At 37.1% G+C, this 17,147-nt stretch overlaps 3 protein-coding genes across 5 annotated transcripts in view; 1 reads left to right on the top strand and 2 right to left on the bottom strand.

Annotated features, from left to right (window-relative positions):
* Positions 1–1,059, bottom strand: part of LOC100640779 (forkhead box protein K2-like) — a 3,372-nt gene extending 2,313 nt beyond the window's left edge. Inside the window, exons 1-3 of the mRNA XM_019996328.1 lie at positions 935–1,059; positions 574–886; positions 192–413 (exon numbers count right to left, since the gene is read on the bottom strand). Of these exons, the coding sequence (XP_019851887.1) occupies positions 192–413; positions 574–836 (485 nt within the window). The 5' untranslated portion in view covers positions 837–886; positions 935–1,059. The remainder of the gene's footprint in view (positions 1–191; positions 414–573; positions 887–934) is intronic.
* Positions 1,060–1,188: 129 nt separating this feature from the next.
* Positions 1,189–10,014, top strand: LOC100640651 (tuberin-like). Of its 2 annotated transcripts, XM_019997813.1 has the most exons (34): positions 1,189–1,203; positions 1,253–1,400; positions 1,445–1,531; positions 1,578–1,768; positions 1,818–1,882; positions 1,933–1,978; positions 2,569–2,655; positions 2,761–2,809; positions 2,855–2,980; positions 3,031–3,104; positions 3,158–3,284; positions 3,438–3,629; positions 3,699–3,815; positions 3,884–4,069; positions 4,206–4,361; positions 4,405–4,440; positions 4,489–4,551; positions 4,614–4,733; positions 4,800–4,906; positions 5,537–5,654; positions 5,703–5,825; positions 5,870–6,013; positions 6,088–6,194; positions 6,251–6,427; positions 6,502–6,604; positions 6,671–6,805; positions 6,853–6,998; positions 7,128–8,247; positions 8,300–8,345; positions 8,395–8,942; positions 8,996–9,179; positions 9,228–9,367; positions 9,426–9,593; positions 9,679–10,014. In XM_019997813.1, exons 2-34 carry the CDS (start codon positions 1,254–1,256, stop codon positions 9,898–9,900), a joined length of 5,457 nt encoding a protein of 1,818 aa, XP_019853372.1. In that variant the 5' UTR covers positions 1,189–1,203; position 1,253; the 3' UTR covers positions 9,901–10,014. The 2 variants fall into 2 exon arrangements, with proteins under 2 accessions (XP_019853372.1, XP_019853376.1); XM_019997817.1 differs by lacking the exons at positions 1,189–1,203; positions 1,253–1,400; positions 1,445–1,531; ... (2 more) ...; positions 1,933–1,978; positions 2,569–2,655 and having other exon boundaries at positions 2,893–2,980.
* LOC100640524 (cilia- and flagella-associated protein 61-like) lies at positions 9,872–17,145 on the bottom strand. Of its 2 annotated transcripts, none has more exons than XM_019997833.1 (33): positions 16,954–17,145; positions 16,648–16,798; positions 16,511–16,587; positions 16,395–16,456; positions 16,123–16,344; positions 15,959–16,023; positions 14,675–14,816; positions 14,477–14,549; positions 14,323–14,415; positions 14,220–14,274; positions 14,085–14,167; positions 13,995–14,034; positions 13,870–13,938; positions 13,749–13,819; positions 13,367–13,502; positions 13,233–13,310; positions 13,046–13,183; positions 12,736–12,975; positions 12,607–12,683; positions 12,466–12,543; positions 12,203–12,404; positions 12,035–12,140; positions 11,767–11,949; positions 11,579–11,697; positions 11,470–11,518; positions 11,288–11,414; positions 11,016–11,182; positions 10,733–10,806; positions 10,584–10,679; positions 10,423–10,526; positions 10,282–10,366; positions 10,176–10,229; positions 9,872–10,115 (listed from the first exon to the last, which is right to left on the bottom strand). In XM_019997833.1, the coding sequence occupies exons 1-33, from the start codon at positions 17,082–17,084 to the stop codon at positions 9,972–9,974; spliced, it is 3,591 nt and encodes a 1,196-aa protein (XP_019853392.1). In that variant the 5' UTR covers positions 17,085–17,145; the 3' UTR covers positions 9,872–9,971. The 2 variants fall into 2 exon arrangements, with proteins under 2 accessions (XP_019853392.1, XP_019853398.1); XM_019997839.1 differs by having other exon boundaries at positions 14,085–14,164.
* Between the last annotated feature and the right edge of the window lie 2 nt (positions 17,146–17,147).

The following is a 17,147-nucleotide window of genomic DNA, read 5'->3' as shown; positions in this document are numbered from 1 at the left end:
AGAAAAGATAGATAGAGAGAGATAGAGAGGGGGGGGGAGAGAGAGAGAGAGAGAGAGAGAGAGAGAGAGAGAGAGAGAGAGAGAGAGAGAGAGAGAGAGAGAGAGAGAGAGAGAGAGAGAAGCATTACAAAAAAGAGGGAAATTGATAAGGATCAGTACATCACAATAATTATTATAACAAAGGGAATTACCCTTGAAGGGAAAGTCCCTTCATTTTCTTATTAAAGCCCAACCTAAACCACACCCACCTTATCGTGCCAGTGGGAGAGGGTAACGGGGTCACGTAGGGAGACTGGAAAGCTGACGAAGGTGGGAGGGGACTGGAGGGCCTAACATCACCATGGTAGCCATTCTCTTCTAGAAGAGATGAGAATACTAATTTGATTGTTGTGGAAGGAAAACGAATAATACACCTAGAGGAAAGAAATAGAGCAAAATAATCATTATTACTTTTAAAATTCATTCACGAGAAGGCGTGGTTAAACATTGCATCACATATCATCGCTGTAATATTATTGATCCGAAAATACAATAAAACCAAAGCCACACCCACTTATAATTAGTAAAACCTACGGTGAAGGTAACATTAGTCTCTTTGCCTCTCGTCTCTGAAAGACATCATTGACAAAGATCCCGTTCTTCCCGCGACAGAGAAGATAAAACCTTGAGCCATCGAGCGATATCTCAAGGTGTTTACGAGAGATGAATCTAGTCGTGCCCATATTCACATCAACATGGCCTATTTTGCTGTCCCTCCCAATTGCTATCCTTCTCTTGGTCATTAGATATTCAAACTCTCTCCATTCCAGCCTTGCATAAGCCTTTACATCAGCCATATTGCCTTCAGACTCCTTCCTGTGCTTCTATCAGAGCCTATAACGAGGTACTAAAAGAGCATGTGCTACTCTAAAGGTGAGAAAAGGATCGAGTTTACTTTATACAAGTAGAGAGAGATGGCAGTACTGCAGGAGGTCAGGTAGTACTAGACTTTCCCCATACAGACCGGATGCGTGAGTATGACATGCACTGACTGTGTTTTTGTTTACAATAGAAAATACATGTACAGTGATTATGCAGCACGTGTACAGTTATCACGTGATTATGACCACGCCCAAACATCTAATGCGATGACGTCATTTTAGCTCACGTGATAGTCTCACATGCTCTCACGTGACTTAAACTCGAGCTAGCTAGCTAGCTGAGGTGAGGTGTGTGTAGTGTTTCTTTTTATTCCTTTCTCTCTCGTTTAGAGTATGCAAGAAGGACAGGGCCAAGGTAGTAGCCTCAGGCAAAGGATTGGCTCCTTGTTGCAGAATCTTGGAGGCCGTGGGACCTCATCAAGGATTGAGGAAACTAGTAAACCAGAACAAGTCTCCTTTCTCACTGAAGACATACTGAGGGTGGGGAAACCATTCAATTGCTTTATTGCTATTTTTATTTATAGGAGCTAGGGCCTGAAACTCCTCTCCTTATACGAATTAGAGCAATAAAAGACTTCAGCGAAATTGTTGCCACTAAAAGACTAGAACACGTAAACCACGCCTACCAATCAAACCCATTTCACAATTTTTTAATAGTATGGGGTCCAGGCTGCCTGGCTATTAGTAAAGGATCTCTTAGAGGCCGAAAACCAACTGGAAGTGCGACACACTGTATTGGGTTTTCTACAGTGTCTGGTTGCTGGACAATGCGAGGAACTAGGTATTTTAAGAGCTCATTTCTTTAGAGTGATCCAGCTCCATAATGTGGAGGAAGACTTTGAGTTATGGTGAGGAGGAGAAGGAGAGGTTTATGTACAATAATTATATATTTATTAGTTTTGATGTGATCCGTACTTTAACCGACAGCGGAAAGAACATTGAATATATTGAGCAAGAGATAGGTAAATATTTAATTAATTAATTATTTATTTATTTATTGTTATTAATTAAGGTCTATTTATGTCTGCTTCACTCTCAACTGCTGTAAGACACAACAGGTACTAACTGAATGGTGTGTGTCAGTCACATTTTTGAATGTTAAAATTAATCAAAAATAAAGCATTAGCCATTATATGCATGTAAGATTTGTATTTTTATAACCAAGAGTACATAATCTACAGAGAGTGTCTAACCATACTATAATAGCTGAAACATCACCGCGTAGCCTTTTCTTGTACATCTTTGGGCATTCCTGCATACTGGGTGTGGCTGAGTAGGAAAAAATGGCTGCCAAGTTTGCTCAACAAGGTTTACTAGCGTTTTGGTGCCTCTGCTATAGCAGTACTGCATATCAGACTTCAGCAGGATTATAAAGTGTACTAATATGATGTCTAAAGCTTCTTCAAGTTTTCTCCACTGTTTTTTATGTTAACTTCTATACGTGTTTTTAGTAAGTACACCCACGCATCTGGTCTCACGTGACTTAGTTCTACGCGGTCATGTTTCAGCTACTATAGTGCAGTTAGACACTCTCTGTAAATTATGTACTCTTGCTATAACTCATTAATTGATATTGCCTCTATGTTTTAATTTTACTGTATACGCGCAAAGAGTTTAGTTCCTCTCTTCTTTGTTTTTCTTGGTTTAGGTCAATCGAGTGTTTAACTTTTTTGGTAAATTTGATAAAATGTAATTCGACTTACGTTGAAGAGGAGGACCTAGTGAAAATGATCAAGTAAGTCTATGACAGACCTATACACACTCACCTCTCCCCCCCTCTCTCTCTCTCTCCCCCCCTCTCTCTCTCTCCCCCCTCTCTCTCTCTCCCCCTCTTTCTCAGTGAATGCTGTCAGCTTATAACAAGCTCAAAGAGCCTCCCTGTAAATGAGGTAGGCGGAGTCTATTTGTAGGTGTGGTCTGTTATTAATCAACAGTTAAGCCTTGAGGTAATTAATTCTGTGATATGTTACAGTTCTCTGCCTTCTTCTTCGCTAAAAGATGTCGTGATTACATTATGTAATACACTCAATGTCACATCACTACGGAAGCAAAGCTTAGAGGTTTATGATAATTATGTTAAATTTATCAATTCTCTCTCTCTCTTTATCAGATAATTTTAAGATTACTAGGAACACATTTGGGGCACGCGGCAATTTTTTGTCTCTGTTCCATTTTACAAGACAGGCAAGTGAATGAGTGATGCTTGCATCATTATTATTGATTGATGTTATCATTAGAACTAATTGGAGTTATCCACTAATATTGAGAGGTGCTGTATTTTATATCAGCATGAGTCTGTGGGGATCAAGAAAAGTAGAAACACTCAAAGTGTCTTTTGGTTCCGTGCTACCCTCGATGAAAGAAGTAAGAGGACACAAGTCACATACAACTGCCTCCTAATTTTATTCTCTCTCTCTCTCTCTCTCTCTCTCTCTCTCTCTCTCTCTCTCTCTCTCTCTCTCTCTCTCTCTCTCTCTCTCTCTCTCTCTCTCTCTCTCTCTATCTTTTTTTCATAAGGCTTCAAGATGTCCTCATACAATAGTTATATACGAAATAGCCCTCTCTTTATTAAGATTAGTTCGTACTTATTCATCATTATTCCACAGTACAGAGTGGGACTGTGTTTATTACATGTTGGATCATATTCAGGCACACTTGGTCCAGCTGGATCACACTAGAGCAGACGGAGAGAACAATGTACTAGTACAGGTTAATATAAAACCTGTTTTATATACGAGTATATGTACTCAGTAATATTTTTGTTTCTTTTTATTGTAGGTCGTTTATGATATTTTTTCATTTGTTTCGAATTCTCATTCTGATCATCCCCACAATCCAGCGATGGACTCTGATAAATTTTATGCTGTCGTTAATAAAGCAGTTCCCTTACATCAGGTTAGGAGTGCGGCTTTTATTATTATTATTATTATTATTATTATTATTATTATTATTTGTGTTTCTAGTTATCACTAGTTATTAAGCTACTCAGTCACCAGGTTAATTCCCTTGATGTGGGCGGGGCTGATTGGATAGACTCGCTAAATACTATTATGAACAGATTTTATACAACGGAAACAGTAACAGCTATTCGACTAGAAGCACTGGAAGAATTACAAGTTATTACCTCATCATATCTTCTATGCTACGAGGTAATATGATTTATAATGCTCAAGAATTAGTACAAAAACTATGTACTACAGTACAGGGTGTTTCGTCAAAATGATTCCAATTACATTTCAGTTATAATACATTACAATTATGATGTAATAATTGTGTCATTCATAGGCAGAGCTGTTAGAAGGTGTGGTATTACCATTGTTATTACCAGTAGCTGATAGCAATGATGAAGATGTCTGCTGTCGTGCAGTTCAGCTATTAGTGTCAATTTTATCAGACTCCACCCCTCAGTGGGCTCCGCCCATCATTGGTATAATTAATACAGTAAGTCGTGTGATTATGCCGGTATGATTAGCAATTCTTTTAGGTTTTTCAGAAAGGATTGCAACTGGTTGCCAAAAGAGTTAGTATAATTTTATTATTTATTTATTTTATTATTAATTTTATGAAGGGGGAGGAGCACATGCTACCTGGTTCTAAAGCAGCTGTGTTTGGGCTAACGCCTCTTTTTAAGGTAAGTCCATGTCATCAAAAACTCACTGTACACATGTATATATTTATTTTGATAATTTTTAGACCAAGCTAAATTGTACATCAGACGTTGCTGCACAAATATTCCATTTGTTAGTGAATTACCTCCAGCAGCAGATAGAGGAGGAGTGTTTTGTACCTGCCACCTGCGTCATGAGGATAAAGGTATCTATTCTTAGCTGGGAGTGTGGCCATGGCACCTTGGCAACTCCTCTTTATTCAAAAATGTAGATATTTAATTGTTTGCTGAGTTTGAGGGCAAGCGAAGAAGGATGGATTGGATATCTCAATGACGAGGGTCAAGATATGGTCTACAGTCCTTTTTATGCGTGTGAAAAGTAAGTCTTATGATCAGGTTGTAACTGACACCAATGGTATCACAGATTTTATAATATTGTATAATTCAAATATTGGTTTACAAATTTACTCATTATTTTGAAGGTGTCCTTAATTTTAACTCAGAGGATTTGGCATAGTGCTTAGTAGATTCCAAAACACTTTCTCCTTTACTATAGTACTTGAGTATTGATTGGCCCAATTTTGGAGCAACTTTAAAAATTCATAAAAAATCCAAACTTGATCGGAATGAGCTCAAAGTTTCTACGCAACATAACAACATGTATATGCATCAAAAAAATATATAAAAATGAAGAATTCTCTCCTTGCCATTTTTGGTGAAATTTGGCCAAAGTCCCTGTACTATAGTACAGGGTCTCAGGCCAAATTTTTCCAAAAATGTCAAGGAGAGAATTCCTCATTTTTATATTTTTTTCTGATGCATATACATGTTTTTTATGTTGCGTAGAAAGTTTGAACTGATTCTGATCAAGTTTGGATTTATTACAAATTTTTAAAGTTGCTCCAAGTGCCAATTTTCTTTATAATTATTGTGCTTCACTTAGCATATGCTTTGTAAGAAACTCTGGTTTGAAGCTTATGCTTCATTATATTTTTCTTACTACATGTAGATCTAGATCTGCTGTGACAAGAGAGGATGGAGAACAAGAGTTCTCCTCATCAACTGGTAATGAAGTATTACTAAACTGTGGCAAGATATTCTCAGCCATTCTCAGCTGCCTCGCCAAAGTGAGTCCTTATTGGTAGGTGTGGTTTATTATTGGGCATGGTTTATAGGAGAGAGAGTGGGCGGTTCTAGTTGAGGTACTAGTGGGTCTGAATAACGTACTTCAGGATAGGAAACTAACAGTATCTTCACTGCCTAACCTCAGTGTACTCTGTCGTCACGTCTGCCATATTGTTAGTGGGTGTGGTCCCGTTATTAATTAATTAATTAAAGTTAGGCTGATAATCATTTAAAATGGGTACAGGAAAGATTAAAGAACGTTCCAACGAGGCACCCAGCAGAGGAAGAGCTAATAGGATACCTTTACCCAGTCCTGTCCTCTTTATGTACTTACGGATCGCATCTTGATAGGATGGCACAGGTAGGTGTGGTCTTGGGTGTGGTTATTTTGCCAAAATTTGCTGGGATTTTTTGATCTTTTTTTTCTACTCATAGAATTCTTTAATATGTTGTTTGGAAAAGGGTGTGGTCAGTTCCTCATCTCTACTCTGCATTAGAGCATTGACTATTGCTACACTTGAGATGCAACCAACTATGACAAGGTGTACATTCTAGTATATTACTCCACATATTATTAGTATATTTCTATATACTCTAGGTTATTGCCTAAGGTACTTCATAGGATAGGTCAAGTTTCAGCCACGCCCACAATGGCAATACCAGTTCTTGAGTTACTAATGAGTATTATTGGTTTTCCGGTTTTGTTTGGAGGCTTCGTTGAGAAACAGTACCTAGGAGTGTTTGGTATCGCCATACCTTATACTGACCCTTCAAAGTAACTTATTATGCACCTGTCATTCCTTCACTCTCCTCTTTATTTTTACCTCTTCCTCTCTCCCTCCATTACAGATATAATGGGTATGTCACTGCACTAGCTCATCACGTTGTCTCCATGTGGTTCATAAGGTGCCGTATACAGTACAGACCAGCTGTAGCTAAATTTATTAATAAAGTAATGTATTCTTAATCTGATAATGTCACACTGATAATGTATTTCTTTATGTCTCTTTTCATCCAGTCTTTATCTTACTTATTGTCAGTCAGTAAGGATCCGTTATTATTTAATTATCCCAATACCTCACCTCCTGCCAATATCGGCACTGACTCAACCAGTAGGAAGCGTTCCCTCAGTTTTACTCTCATTACGTCTCACGTCAGTATCCTTTCAAGCCACACCTATTTTTATTAATTTTTTTACAGAATTTGTCTTCATCTTCGGTCGGTGGTGGTGGTCAGAGGGGTGGAGAAGTGGGTGTGGTCAATTCTCAGTTGATTGATATGGTTGATGTGTGCGTTGACATGATGTCTCGTTATTCGTACTCAAACATATCAACGCAACCTTTTAGGTGAATATTATCAATGCATCCTGTTGTAGGATGTAAATTTGATATTTTAGAAACATTTAAGCAAAATTTGACTCCACATATTATTGAAATCACTTGCTGTTTTTATAATTCTCTCTCTCTCTCTCTCAGATCTCCTGCTGCTGATTTTTTAGTTGGACTTGGTCCTAGTAAAACCTGGTTGCTAGGCAATGCTCTGGTTACCATAACGGCAAGCGGAAGTGGAGGAGGAGCGCCAGGAGTCTGTCAGAGGTGTCAGACTATAAGACGATCATTAAAACCAGACCCTGACATCCTATTGGCCAGTAATGAGTCATACGACCCAGCCCCCTCTCTGTCACATGATCCGTCATTAGAAGAGGCAGCACCTCCTACCACTTTATGCTCCTGTTGGTGCAGAGGGTGGGCGGAGATTAAGATCCGACGTCCAACAGGAAATGTCTCGTGGCTAATGAGAATACAAAATAAAATGGATATATTGGCCACGCCTCAGCCTTCAGCTACTGAATATGATTGGTCGCTTTTAGGATTAAATAAAGATGTTATATTAGAGGAGGAAGAGGAGGAGGGAGAGGAAAGCGAGTGGGGTATACTAACTATTGATAATGAGGAAGAGGAGGAGGGAGAAGAGGTAATAATACAAGAACCTTTTCATTCTACAATCAACCAACCACATGATGAGTCAAGTGATCAATCACATGATCAGTGTGGTGATCAGTCACATGATCAATCAGGTGATCAGCGTGGTGATCAGTCACATGATCAATCAGGTGATCAGTCACATGATCAATCAGGTGATCATCGTGGTGATCAGTCACATGATCAATCAGATGATCAGGGTGGTGATCAGTCACATGATCAATCAGGTGATCACCAGTTGGTTGATGATGGAGGGAGTGGCAATGAGTCACATGATCAATCAATAATAACTATATCTAACGTTGATGATGATGATGATGCTAACACTCGATCACGTAATTGCCAGGCACATGGTACCAACACTGATACTAATGCTGAATCACAAGATCAGTCTCATGATGTTAAAACTGAATCAGGGATCACACTGCGTCAGCCCTCCTCTTACTCCTGGAGTGAGAGTGGTGCGACCGAAACTCCATTAGTTTCTGGTAGTAGATCTTACAGTTTGAGTGTTCCAATGGAGTCTCTACCTCCTCTATTCTCTTATGATGAAGGACATTTATTGGGACTCTCTCCTTCACTTGTTAGCAATCCACTCTCTGATCCTGAACAGGTGAAACATTGTTTATTTATTTATTCATTTATTGTTATTTTTATACTTGTAGCTTGAATTGATTGCAGCTTCTTCTCTTAGCCAACCATCCCATGAAGGTAAGAAGACGTTTGTATTTTATCTTTCTCACACTGTCTTTCTCTTTAGATGTATATACCTGTAGTTCTGGTAGCAGCACTAGTAACAGCAGCAGCATTGAGAGCAACAGTCGAGAAGAGAGAGGAGGAGAAGAAGAAGATCCAGAGGCTCCTTTGTTAATGTCAAGTAACATCAAAGAGGAGACTCATCATAATGAAGACGTTTTTAAAAATGCGGACATTCAAACAGAAGAGGCTGTCCTCTCAACCCACTCCTCCCCTTCCAAAGGTTTACCCTCCTCGAGCCCAAAGGACAATGACCACACCCCTCTTTCCTCAGTCCCACGGACACACAGACGAGTCATGTTCTCTCAAACTCCTCCCACGTCAGGGAGGACGAGAGAAGACATGTCTGCTGACGTATTCAATAATCCTTCCTTTATATTCTTACAACTCTATCACTCCTCATCTTTGGGACTCTCCCAACCTGCCCCGCCCAAAGACACACCTCTTTTGCTTCCTGCTACCGAAAGCATAGAGAGAGCCCTCAAGGTTCTTGATCACATTCCACCTTATAATACTCATAAGATAGGTGTGGTTTATGTCGGGAAAGAACAGGTCAGTTATTAGTGTGGGGGATTGTTGTGAGATTTGATCCTCTGTCCAATTAGACAACAGAGCAAGAGATATTGTGCAATACTTCTGGGTCCCTCCGCTATTTGATGTTCCTAAGGGGTCTGGGACGCATGATCAATCTTAAAGAATGCCCCCCTAGTTTGATTTATCTAGGGGGTCTGGACACTAGTGGGATTGATGGGGAGTATGCTTGTTTTTGGGAGGATGACATTACTCAAGGTCAGCTGGTAATTATCAACAGATCATGTGATTATCATGTGACAATAGTTATATTTCATGTTGCTACATTGCTCCCTACCCTCCCAAGCAATGCTAGTTGCAGTAATAAGAAGCTACATATCGGCAATGACTTTGTCACCATCATTTATAATGAGTCAAAAAACTCGCTGGAATTTGGTTTAATTAAGGTAATAATAATTATTATGATTATAATAATAGTCATTATTTTTATTGTTATTTTAATAGGGTCAGTTTAATTATGCTGAAGTTATTATACAGCCATTGCCTTGCTCTATGAATAAGGTTTATCTATTAGTTAAGAACGGGCTGGAGAGCTTTGTTGATTGCTCGCCCTCTTTGGTCTCAGATAAATGGCTACCAGTTTTAGTGAGACAGAAAGCATTACTGGCCAACGTGTGTGATAATAAAACACCTCATGCTTTAATTAAAATAATGTTCCTTTCTCTTCTGCTCCATTTTCTTCCTCTTCTATGTATAGTTAGCATCCCTAGTCTTACTAAGTGAATCAACTACTGACCACTACCCATCAAACTGGTTAGGCAGACTCCATCAAATAAAGCACATTAGGGAAAGAACAGAGGCAGCTGCAACAGCCACACTACAAAACAATGCTACTGCATCTGCTCCAGGTAGCAAAGGATCTTCACCAACCGTCAGTGGATATAACAATATACCTGATTTTACACTCTATTGCTCTTAATCGAAATTAACAATAATCTTCACTAGTAATGTTCATTATAGTAAATGTGTGTAATGTTTTTTAATATGTAACTACATCATGTCTTGTTGTGCGAACATTGGTAGATGGTTGTAATTGTAGTATAAGTAATGATGGAGTCTTTTTTGGAGGGAAGGATTCAAATCAAAGCCAGCAAAAGCAGCTGTTAGTTTATCTTCAATATTTTCCAGAGAGACCTGTGGGTAATAATAATTATGTCATTAATAAAGTCATATCTCTCTCCTCTCTTTTCTTACAGCTGAGTTATCATCAATGATTTCCTTAACTTTCTCTTTAAATGATCCTTCACCCTGGAGAGAGAGGGAGGACATGTTTTATTGTAATGGATAATAACACTCTTACCAGTGATACAATATCAGTGACTTCTTGAAGGAAATCAATAAATCTGTCATGAAATATTGCACAAACCCATTGCTCTCTGAAATATCTACAGATTCACACACACAATGCATGCACTAATGATCATTTTTAACATCAGCTTACAAGAATAGGTCATCAATGAGTTTATTTTTCCATCTTGCCATCAGATTGTTTAAATATTGCTCATGTTGATTGTAGAGACAGCGATAATTTGACACTTCGAAAGGCTGCGACGAAAAAAGAGCAAACCTTGTTAATGGATCTCTTTCACTAGCAGCTCTTACTTGTTTGCTAAGGACAGTGATTGTTCCAATTCTATGATATTCATTTATGTATAATTCAAAGTATCCATTCGCTGTGTCTGTATATATATACTGACCCTAACATAATCCATAATAACAAGAGTATAGTGGAATATAAAGCATTCTGTTACCTTTTCTGATAATGAAGTAGTCATAAAGTCAGTTGGAAGTCTTGGCTTATCAATGAATAGGTAATGATAATTATCTAGAGAGAAATGGTGTTTTGCTTGTCACGGATTTCGTGACAATGGAAGAAATGGTTTTTTTGCTTGTCACGGATTTCGTGACAATGGAAGAAATGGATTTTTTGCTTGTCACGAATTTCGTGACAATGGAAGAAATGTTTTTTTTGCTTGTCACGGATTTCGTGACAATCGAAGAAATGTTTTTTTTTGCTTGTCAATGATTTCGTACCTGGCAACAGAGCATAGACCTCTTTAGGTTTATTGAAGACAGGGGTCAGTAGAGTGGGTGTGTCCTCCTCCGATTGGTCTCCAGGAGATTGAATTGGGTCTAGCTTTGCCAATAAGTTTTTTGCTAGCTCCTCCCCTACTTCTTTTGAATTGTATAACTTGTGAGACCTTAAAAATGTATCAGAAAAAAATTTTGGATTATTACAGAGCTAAATGTGATTTTTAGAAAAAACATGAGCTATTGTAGTCCATGCTTTTTTTTCAAAAATTTACCACTGGGTCCTGTACAGACGTGAATATTTAGTGAGGGGTCCTGCTCCTAGTATCTTCTTATCATTAGTGTTATTAGCTGTACCAATTACTAGTCTATCATCATACACTACACATGCATTGTTAATAGCTAATGGGAAGAGAGAGAGAAGACTATATTGTATTGTATATTATTTTTATTGTACCATGAAATGCTTCCAGGTTAACTTGTTGGTTTTCAATGCAAAACATAACCTAAACAAACAAACAACAAACAAATAAAATAAATAAATTTTAATAAATGCAGTAATGCACCTTGCATGGTATATTCAAAATCTCATCATAGTCCTCATTGATTACATCAATTGATGTCAGTTGAGTTCCGTTGCTATTGCACCTCACCAAACTATAGGGACCCTCATATACGGTGACTCCTATAAACAACAACAATAAACAACAACAACAAAAGAATAATCAATAAACAACTTTCAACATTACTTTACCTAATGCTTGCACTATATTGCTCAGTTTTCCTCTCACGGTTTGGTTTTTGAGTAAAGGAGGAGGAGGAGGAGGAGGATTGGGTTGTACCCACTTTATTCTATTCCCTGGTATCTGGAGCTCATTGATAAGATGCCTCATTACACATAGTGCATCTACTGTATAGCCATATATCACTGCCGAACCTTTAGTGTAAAGAGAAAGGTACAGTATGTCATATATAGCCAATTTACATGTACGTGTATTGTGCGTAGTACATGTACATCAAACCTTCAGTTCCTATATCATCTCTGACCCTCTTCATTATTTCTTCGTCATTATCATTCCCTTGTAATGTTATGATACCTTCAATGTCCTCATGATTACCATTACCCTCCTACATAAATGTACATGCATAGTTTTACACGTACATGAATTTATAAGAATTATTTCCATTACTTGAGGCTCTTCAATGCAGTACTGTGTACCAGTTCCTAGTACAAGATAGTCGTAATGGATCAGACTCTCTTCTCTCTCCCCGTTAGACAGTCCTATTCTTATCGTTTGTCTCTGTCTGTCTATTTCAAGTAATGTCCCAGGTACTATTGTAATCCACGTCTCCAGTCCTAGTCTACTGAAAGTGTCATCAAGGAAGCAACAGCTACACATTGTGTGCATGGCATTGACAGTAATTAATGTGCTTTATTAGACTGATATGTTACCTGTCAGAAAGTACACCATTGCTCTTAGACATCCCGTGAGTTGATACAAGTATTAAATTATTAAACTTTAAATGAGGACTATATATACACATGTAGATTTTTAAAAGCATCATTTTATAGAATATATTTGCTCTCCCTCACCTGAATATCATTGCCTGTAAACAAGACAGTATAGTATCAGATGCACCAATGAATACAACCCTGGTATTAACTGGTATCTAAAACAATAACAAATACTGTATTATTTCAGAATACTGGTAGTAATAATACCTTAGGCTCAAGACTTAGTTTTCTGTTAGTGTGATACAGAGCAAAAGGATTCTCCTCCTTTTGTACTATGTCACTAATAGGAGCATTAGATCCCAGCCCTTTAGGATACTCAACCTGTCTCCTGTATCTAACTGGCACCATTTCTTGAAGGGCCAGTGTTAGTGAGTGAGTGAGAGAATGAGGTGCAGTAACTGGTAGTGGGTAATAGATATTACTGCTGTTTGATAGTCTTAGGCATTCCTATAATGTTCATGTACATAATGATGATCTTTTCCAGTTTGCTTTTCTTCCTTTCTTTCTCTTCTCTTACCTGGAGTATGTGTTTAACATGAGGAGCAAATATTGGATTCAATAAGAAATGGTGAAGATGCAAGTGTTCTTTAGGCGTGTGCTGACTGAAATAAATGTAATCGTCGATATTGTAATGGGATCTTAAGTATGTGATATCCTAATAATTATGGATTAAAATTATGGATAGAATAGTTTATGTATCTCACTTTTTCTTGTCTTAATATAACAACTCCAACAATTTGCTCAAGCATTTCAACCACATAGCCATGTATGGGTGTACCATTCTATGGGAAAATAAAAACAATAATTAAGATGCTATTATTATTATAATTATTATTACTTTCTCGATTGGGTCCCTCTCCCCAGTTATGAAGTGTCTGATGTCCTGTAGTACATTCTTTTCTGATGCTAGTGATACTATCAATGACTCAATCCCAGTCATGTCCTCTGGTTGGAGGGACCTCACTTGAAGAGAACTGAGAGAGAAGGAACCAAAAATTAATGCAAACAATTATGGATTATAAAATGTAATAAGAACTCTCTCTGAGTCATTTTTGATGAAATACTATAGGCTATAGCCCATGGTGTTTGGCCAAATTTAGAAGCAACTTAACAGCATGTACTGATTGCATTATTATTATTATTATTATTATTATTATTATTATTATTATTATTATTATTATTATTATTATTATTATTATTACTATTATTATTATTATTACTGTAATAGGGAGCATTTGTGTAAGATGTATAACTCTTGGTTTAAAGTGCTGCCTTCTCTTTGACTTATACGCTATAAAAGAAACAAATCAGTTAGTACATGTAGACTCTGTGTGTGCATACAGTGAAGTGTGAGAGGAGAGGAAAGTGCTGAAAATGAGAGGGGAGCGTTAACAAGAGGAAATCAACGTCCTGGAGAGAAGAGAGAGATACATGTATAAGTACATGTAATTATTAATCTAAGTTACCGGAAATGCTTGAAATACGGCAGGTAAGAGATCAATGGATCTGTACAATAATTAATAATGAATATAGTCAAGAAAATAATAATTATGTACCTCATTTCATACAGCTCATTAATACTGAATAATTGAACTGATACTGTATTGCTAGGGCCACAAAGATAGTACTCTTTACACTGCTGAAAAGGAAAGGAGTTTAATTCATGAGTCTGTATATAATTAATATTATACTTCAGTAGGTCCTTCTCTTGTTGCACCAATAACAGATCCAGCTTCTGAAGCAAGACTTTATACATTAGAAATAAATTAATATCATTTTCAATAGTGTACTTACCTACAGTGACCAGTTCCATCTGTTTTATCATCAGTAGTTCCTGTTGTGCTAGCTGGAGTTGGACTTTTAGCATCACCAATACTAACCATTGAGCTAAAAAATAATAATGAAAATACATGTAATGCATGGAATGATATTCAGTGGTGGTGTGTACGTTTTTTCAGTCGGTACTGTAGTAGTTGGTGTTTTGCTACTGGGCATTGAACTGCTTGATGTCTTGTGGCTCTCTATAAGAAAGAAAGAGAATAAAATACATGTACATGTATTATGTACATGTACATGTACATCAACATGTACATGTACATGTTGATGTAATAAAGAGGTGAGGGCTTGCATCACAGTTATGCTCTACCTAGTGTATTTATTGTTGTGATGACATCATCAGGTGAAGGTTTCCTCAGTCCATGGAATGATTCCAGTTGATAATGATCCCATAAAAGGGATAGATTAACATCAGTACTGACACTGATGAATCCAACAGCTCTACCATCAACCTATTGAGAGGATTATAATAATAACATGTATTTAAATGTAGAGATTGTCCGAGCTACATGTACATGTAATTCTGAATTTGATTCTTTAATAATGGTCATTTTAAAAATTAGCCAATTTTGGAAAATTACCCAAGGCTATAGCCCACGGTTTTTTTCAAAAAATGGCTCCGGAATCATCCCAAATTTTTATTACATTTTCTGATACATATTGATGCCCTTATGCTGTGTAGAAAGTTTGAGCTGGTTCCGACTTCAATTTTTCAAGTTACAGCCATTTTTTAAAAATGCCAAAAATCTGAAAAAGACCCAAGGCTATAGCCCATGGTTTTTTCCAAAAATTGGCTCCGGAATTGCCCCAAATTTTTATTACATTTTCTGATAAATATTGATGCCCTTATGCTGTGTAGAAAGTTTGAGCTGGTTCCGACTTCAATTTTTCAAGTTACAGCCATTTTTTAAAAATGCCAAAAATCTGAAAAAGACCCAAGGCTATAGCCCATGGTTTTTTCCAAAAATTGGCTCCGGAATTGCCCCAAATTTTTATTACATTTTCTGATAAATATTGATGCCCTTATGCTGTGTAGAAAGTTTGAGCTGGTTCCGACTTCAATTTTTCAAGTTACAGCCATTTTTTAAAAATGCCAAAAATCTGAAAAAGACCCAAGGCTATAGCCCATGGTTTTTTCCAAAAATTGGCTCCGGAATTGCCCCAAATTTCTATTACATTTTCTGATGCATATTGATGCCCTTATGCTGTGTAGAAAGTTTGAGCTGATTCTGACTTCAATTTTTCAAGTTACGGCCATTTTTTAAAAAATGCCAAAATCTGAAAAATACCCAAGGCTATAGCCCATGGTTTTTCCAAAAATTTGCTCCAAAATCACCCCAAATTTTTATTACATTTTCTGATACATATTAATGTCTTTATACTGTGCAGCAAGTTTGAGCTGATTCCGAATTCAATTTAAGAAAACGTCAAAAATCTGAAAAATATCCAAGGCTATAGCCCATGGTTTTTTCCAAAAAATGGCTCTGAAATCACCCCAAATTTTTATCACATTTTCTGATACATATAAATGTATTTATGTTCTGCATAACAGTTACTGTAGTTGTAAATTTGTCATTAATGTATAAGCATTTACTTCAGCAACTATTGTTTTGTGATCACTATCCTGAGATTCAACTAATTCAGCAATAAAGTAATCGCCTGCAAAATAGAACAGAATTGTCAAGACAAAAGAGAGGGAGATATTAAAGCAATAATTGTAAAATCATATAAAAGCTAGCAAGGCATTATGGATCATACCATATATCTCAGTCAAATGCTGAGGTGAGTATTGATGTATTATTGGCAGGAGATCATCATTGTCCTCAACTTGAGCTGGCCTAATGTGCAGCATTGGGTAATGCTTGTATCTTTGAGTAACATATACACCAGGTTCTCTCTCTTCTTCCCTGTCTTCTTCCTTCTCCTTCTTCTCCTCCTTTAGGGTTTGCAATGGAGTAAACTGGAGGAGTAGCTTGGAGTCTTTGTTTAGAAAAAAGTTACAGTACAAATCTAGTAATGATTATTTCAACCTGTATTTGATGTAGGGCATATGAAAACATACTGCAATAGTGGAACAGCAACAAATACTGTCCTACATAAAGAGAGTGGGTGCATGATTAAGATCAATCATTAATATTTAATTTACTTCAGTAGTTCTGCAAGTGCACCTTGTGTGTAGCCACCTTGTGCGACAAAAAGTTTCAAAAAGAGAGAATTCATAGGCTATAAAAGAAGAGACATTCATTTATTTCATTCAGTGCATAATGGTAGGACTAATCATACATTAGCTTGAGGTATGCTGTATGTTGAGTGTAGCCATTCCTCCCATTCAGATTGCTTTACATTGGTAAGTGAGGGATGATCATAAAAAGCAGCAAAAGCAAGGAGTTTCTCTGTCTTGTTCACCAGTGATATAGCTAAGTTAGCCTTCTCTCTGACATGGAAAATATGAAGTACATGTAAATGTAATAGTTTATTAAATTTTATTATCAGAATTAGTCCAAACTTTTTTGACAGAATAAGACATCAATATTAATGTCAATCAGTTATATATATAAATATCATAAAGTATTTTTTTTATTTACATACATGACTGCATTTGCATCAAGACGGCCAAACAGCTCCTCAGTTTCTCTCCCAATGAGTCCAGAAACTGCATCAGAATCAACAGACTCTGCTCTCCTTGCTGTATAATCCACACCTTCTTCTCCTTCCTCCATAATTGTGTATAAAAGCTAAGTATTGCAAAGGTACTAGGTGTTAGGTGGTCACTGTCACCATAG

The sequence above is a fragment of the Amphimedon queenslandica genome, unplaced genomic scaffold, assembly GCF_000090795.2.
Source record: "Amphimedon queenslandica unplaced genomic scaffold, v1.1 AMPQUscaffold_13519, whole genome shotgun sequence".
Lineage (NCBI taxonomy): Eukaryota > Metazoa > Porifera > Demospongiae > Haplosclerida > Niphatidae > Amphimedon > Amphimedon queenslandica.
Note: the sequence above shows the minus strand (reverse complement) of the source record. Positions and strands in the feature narration are given on the sequence as shown.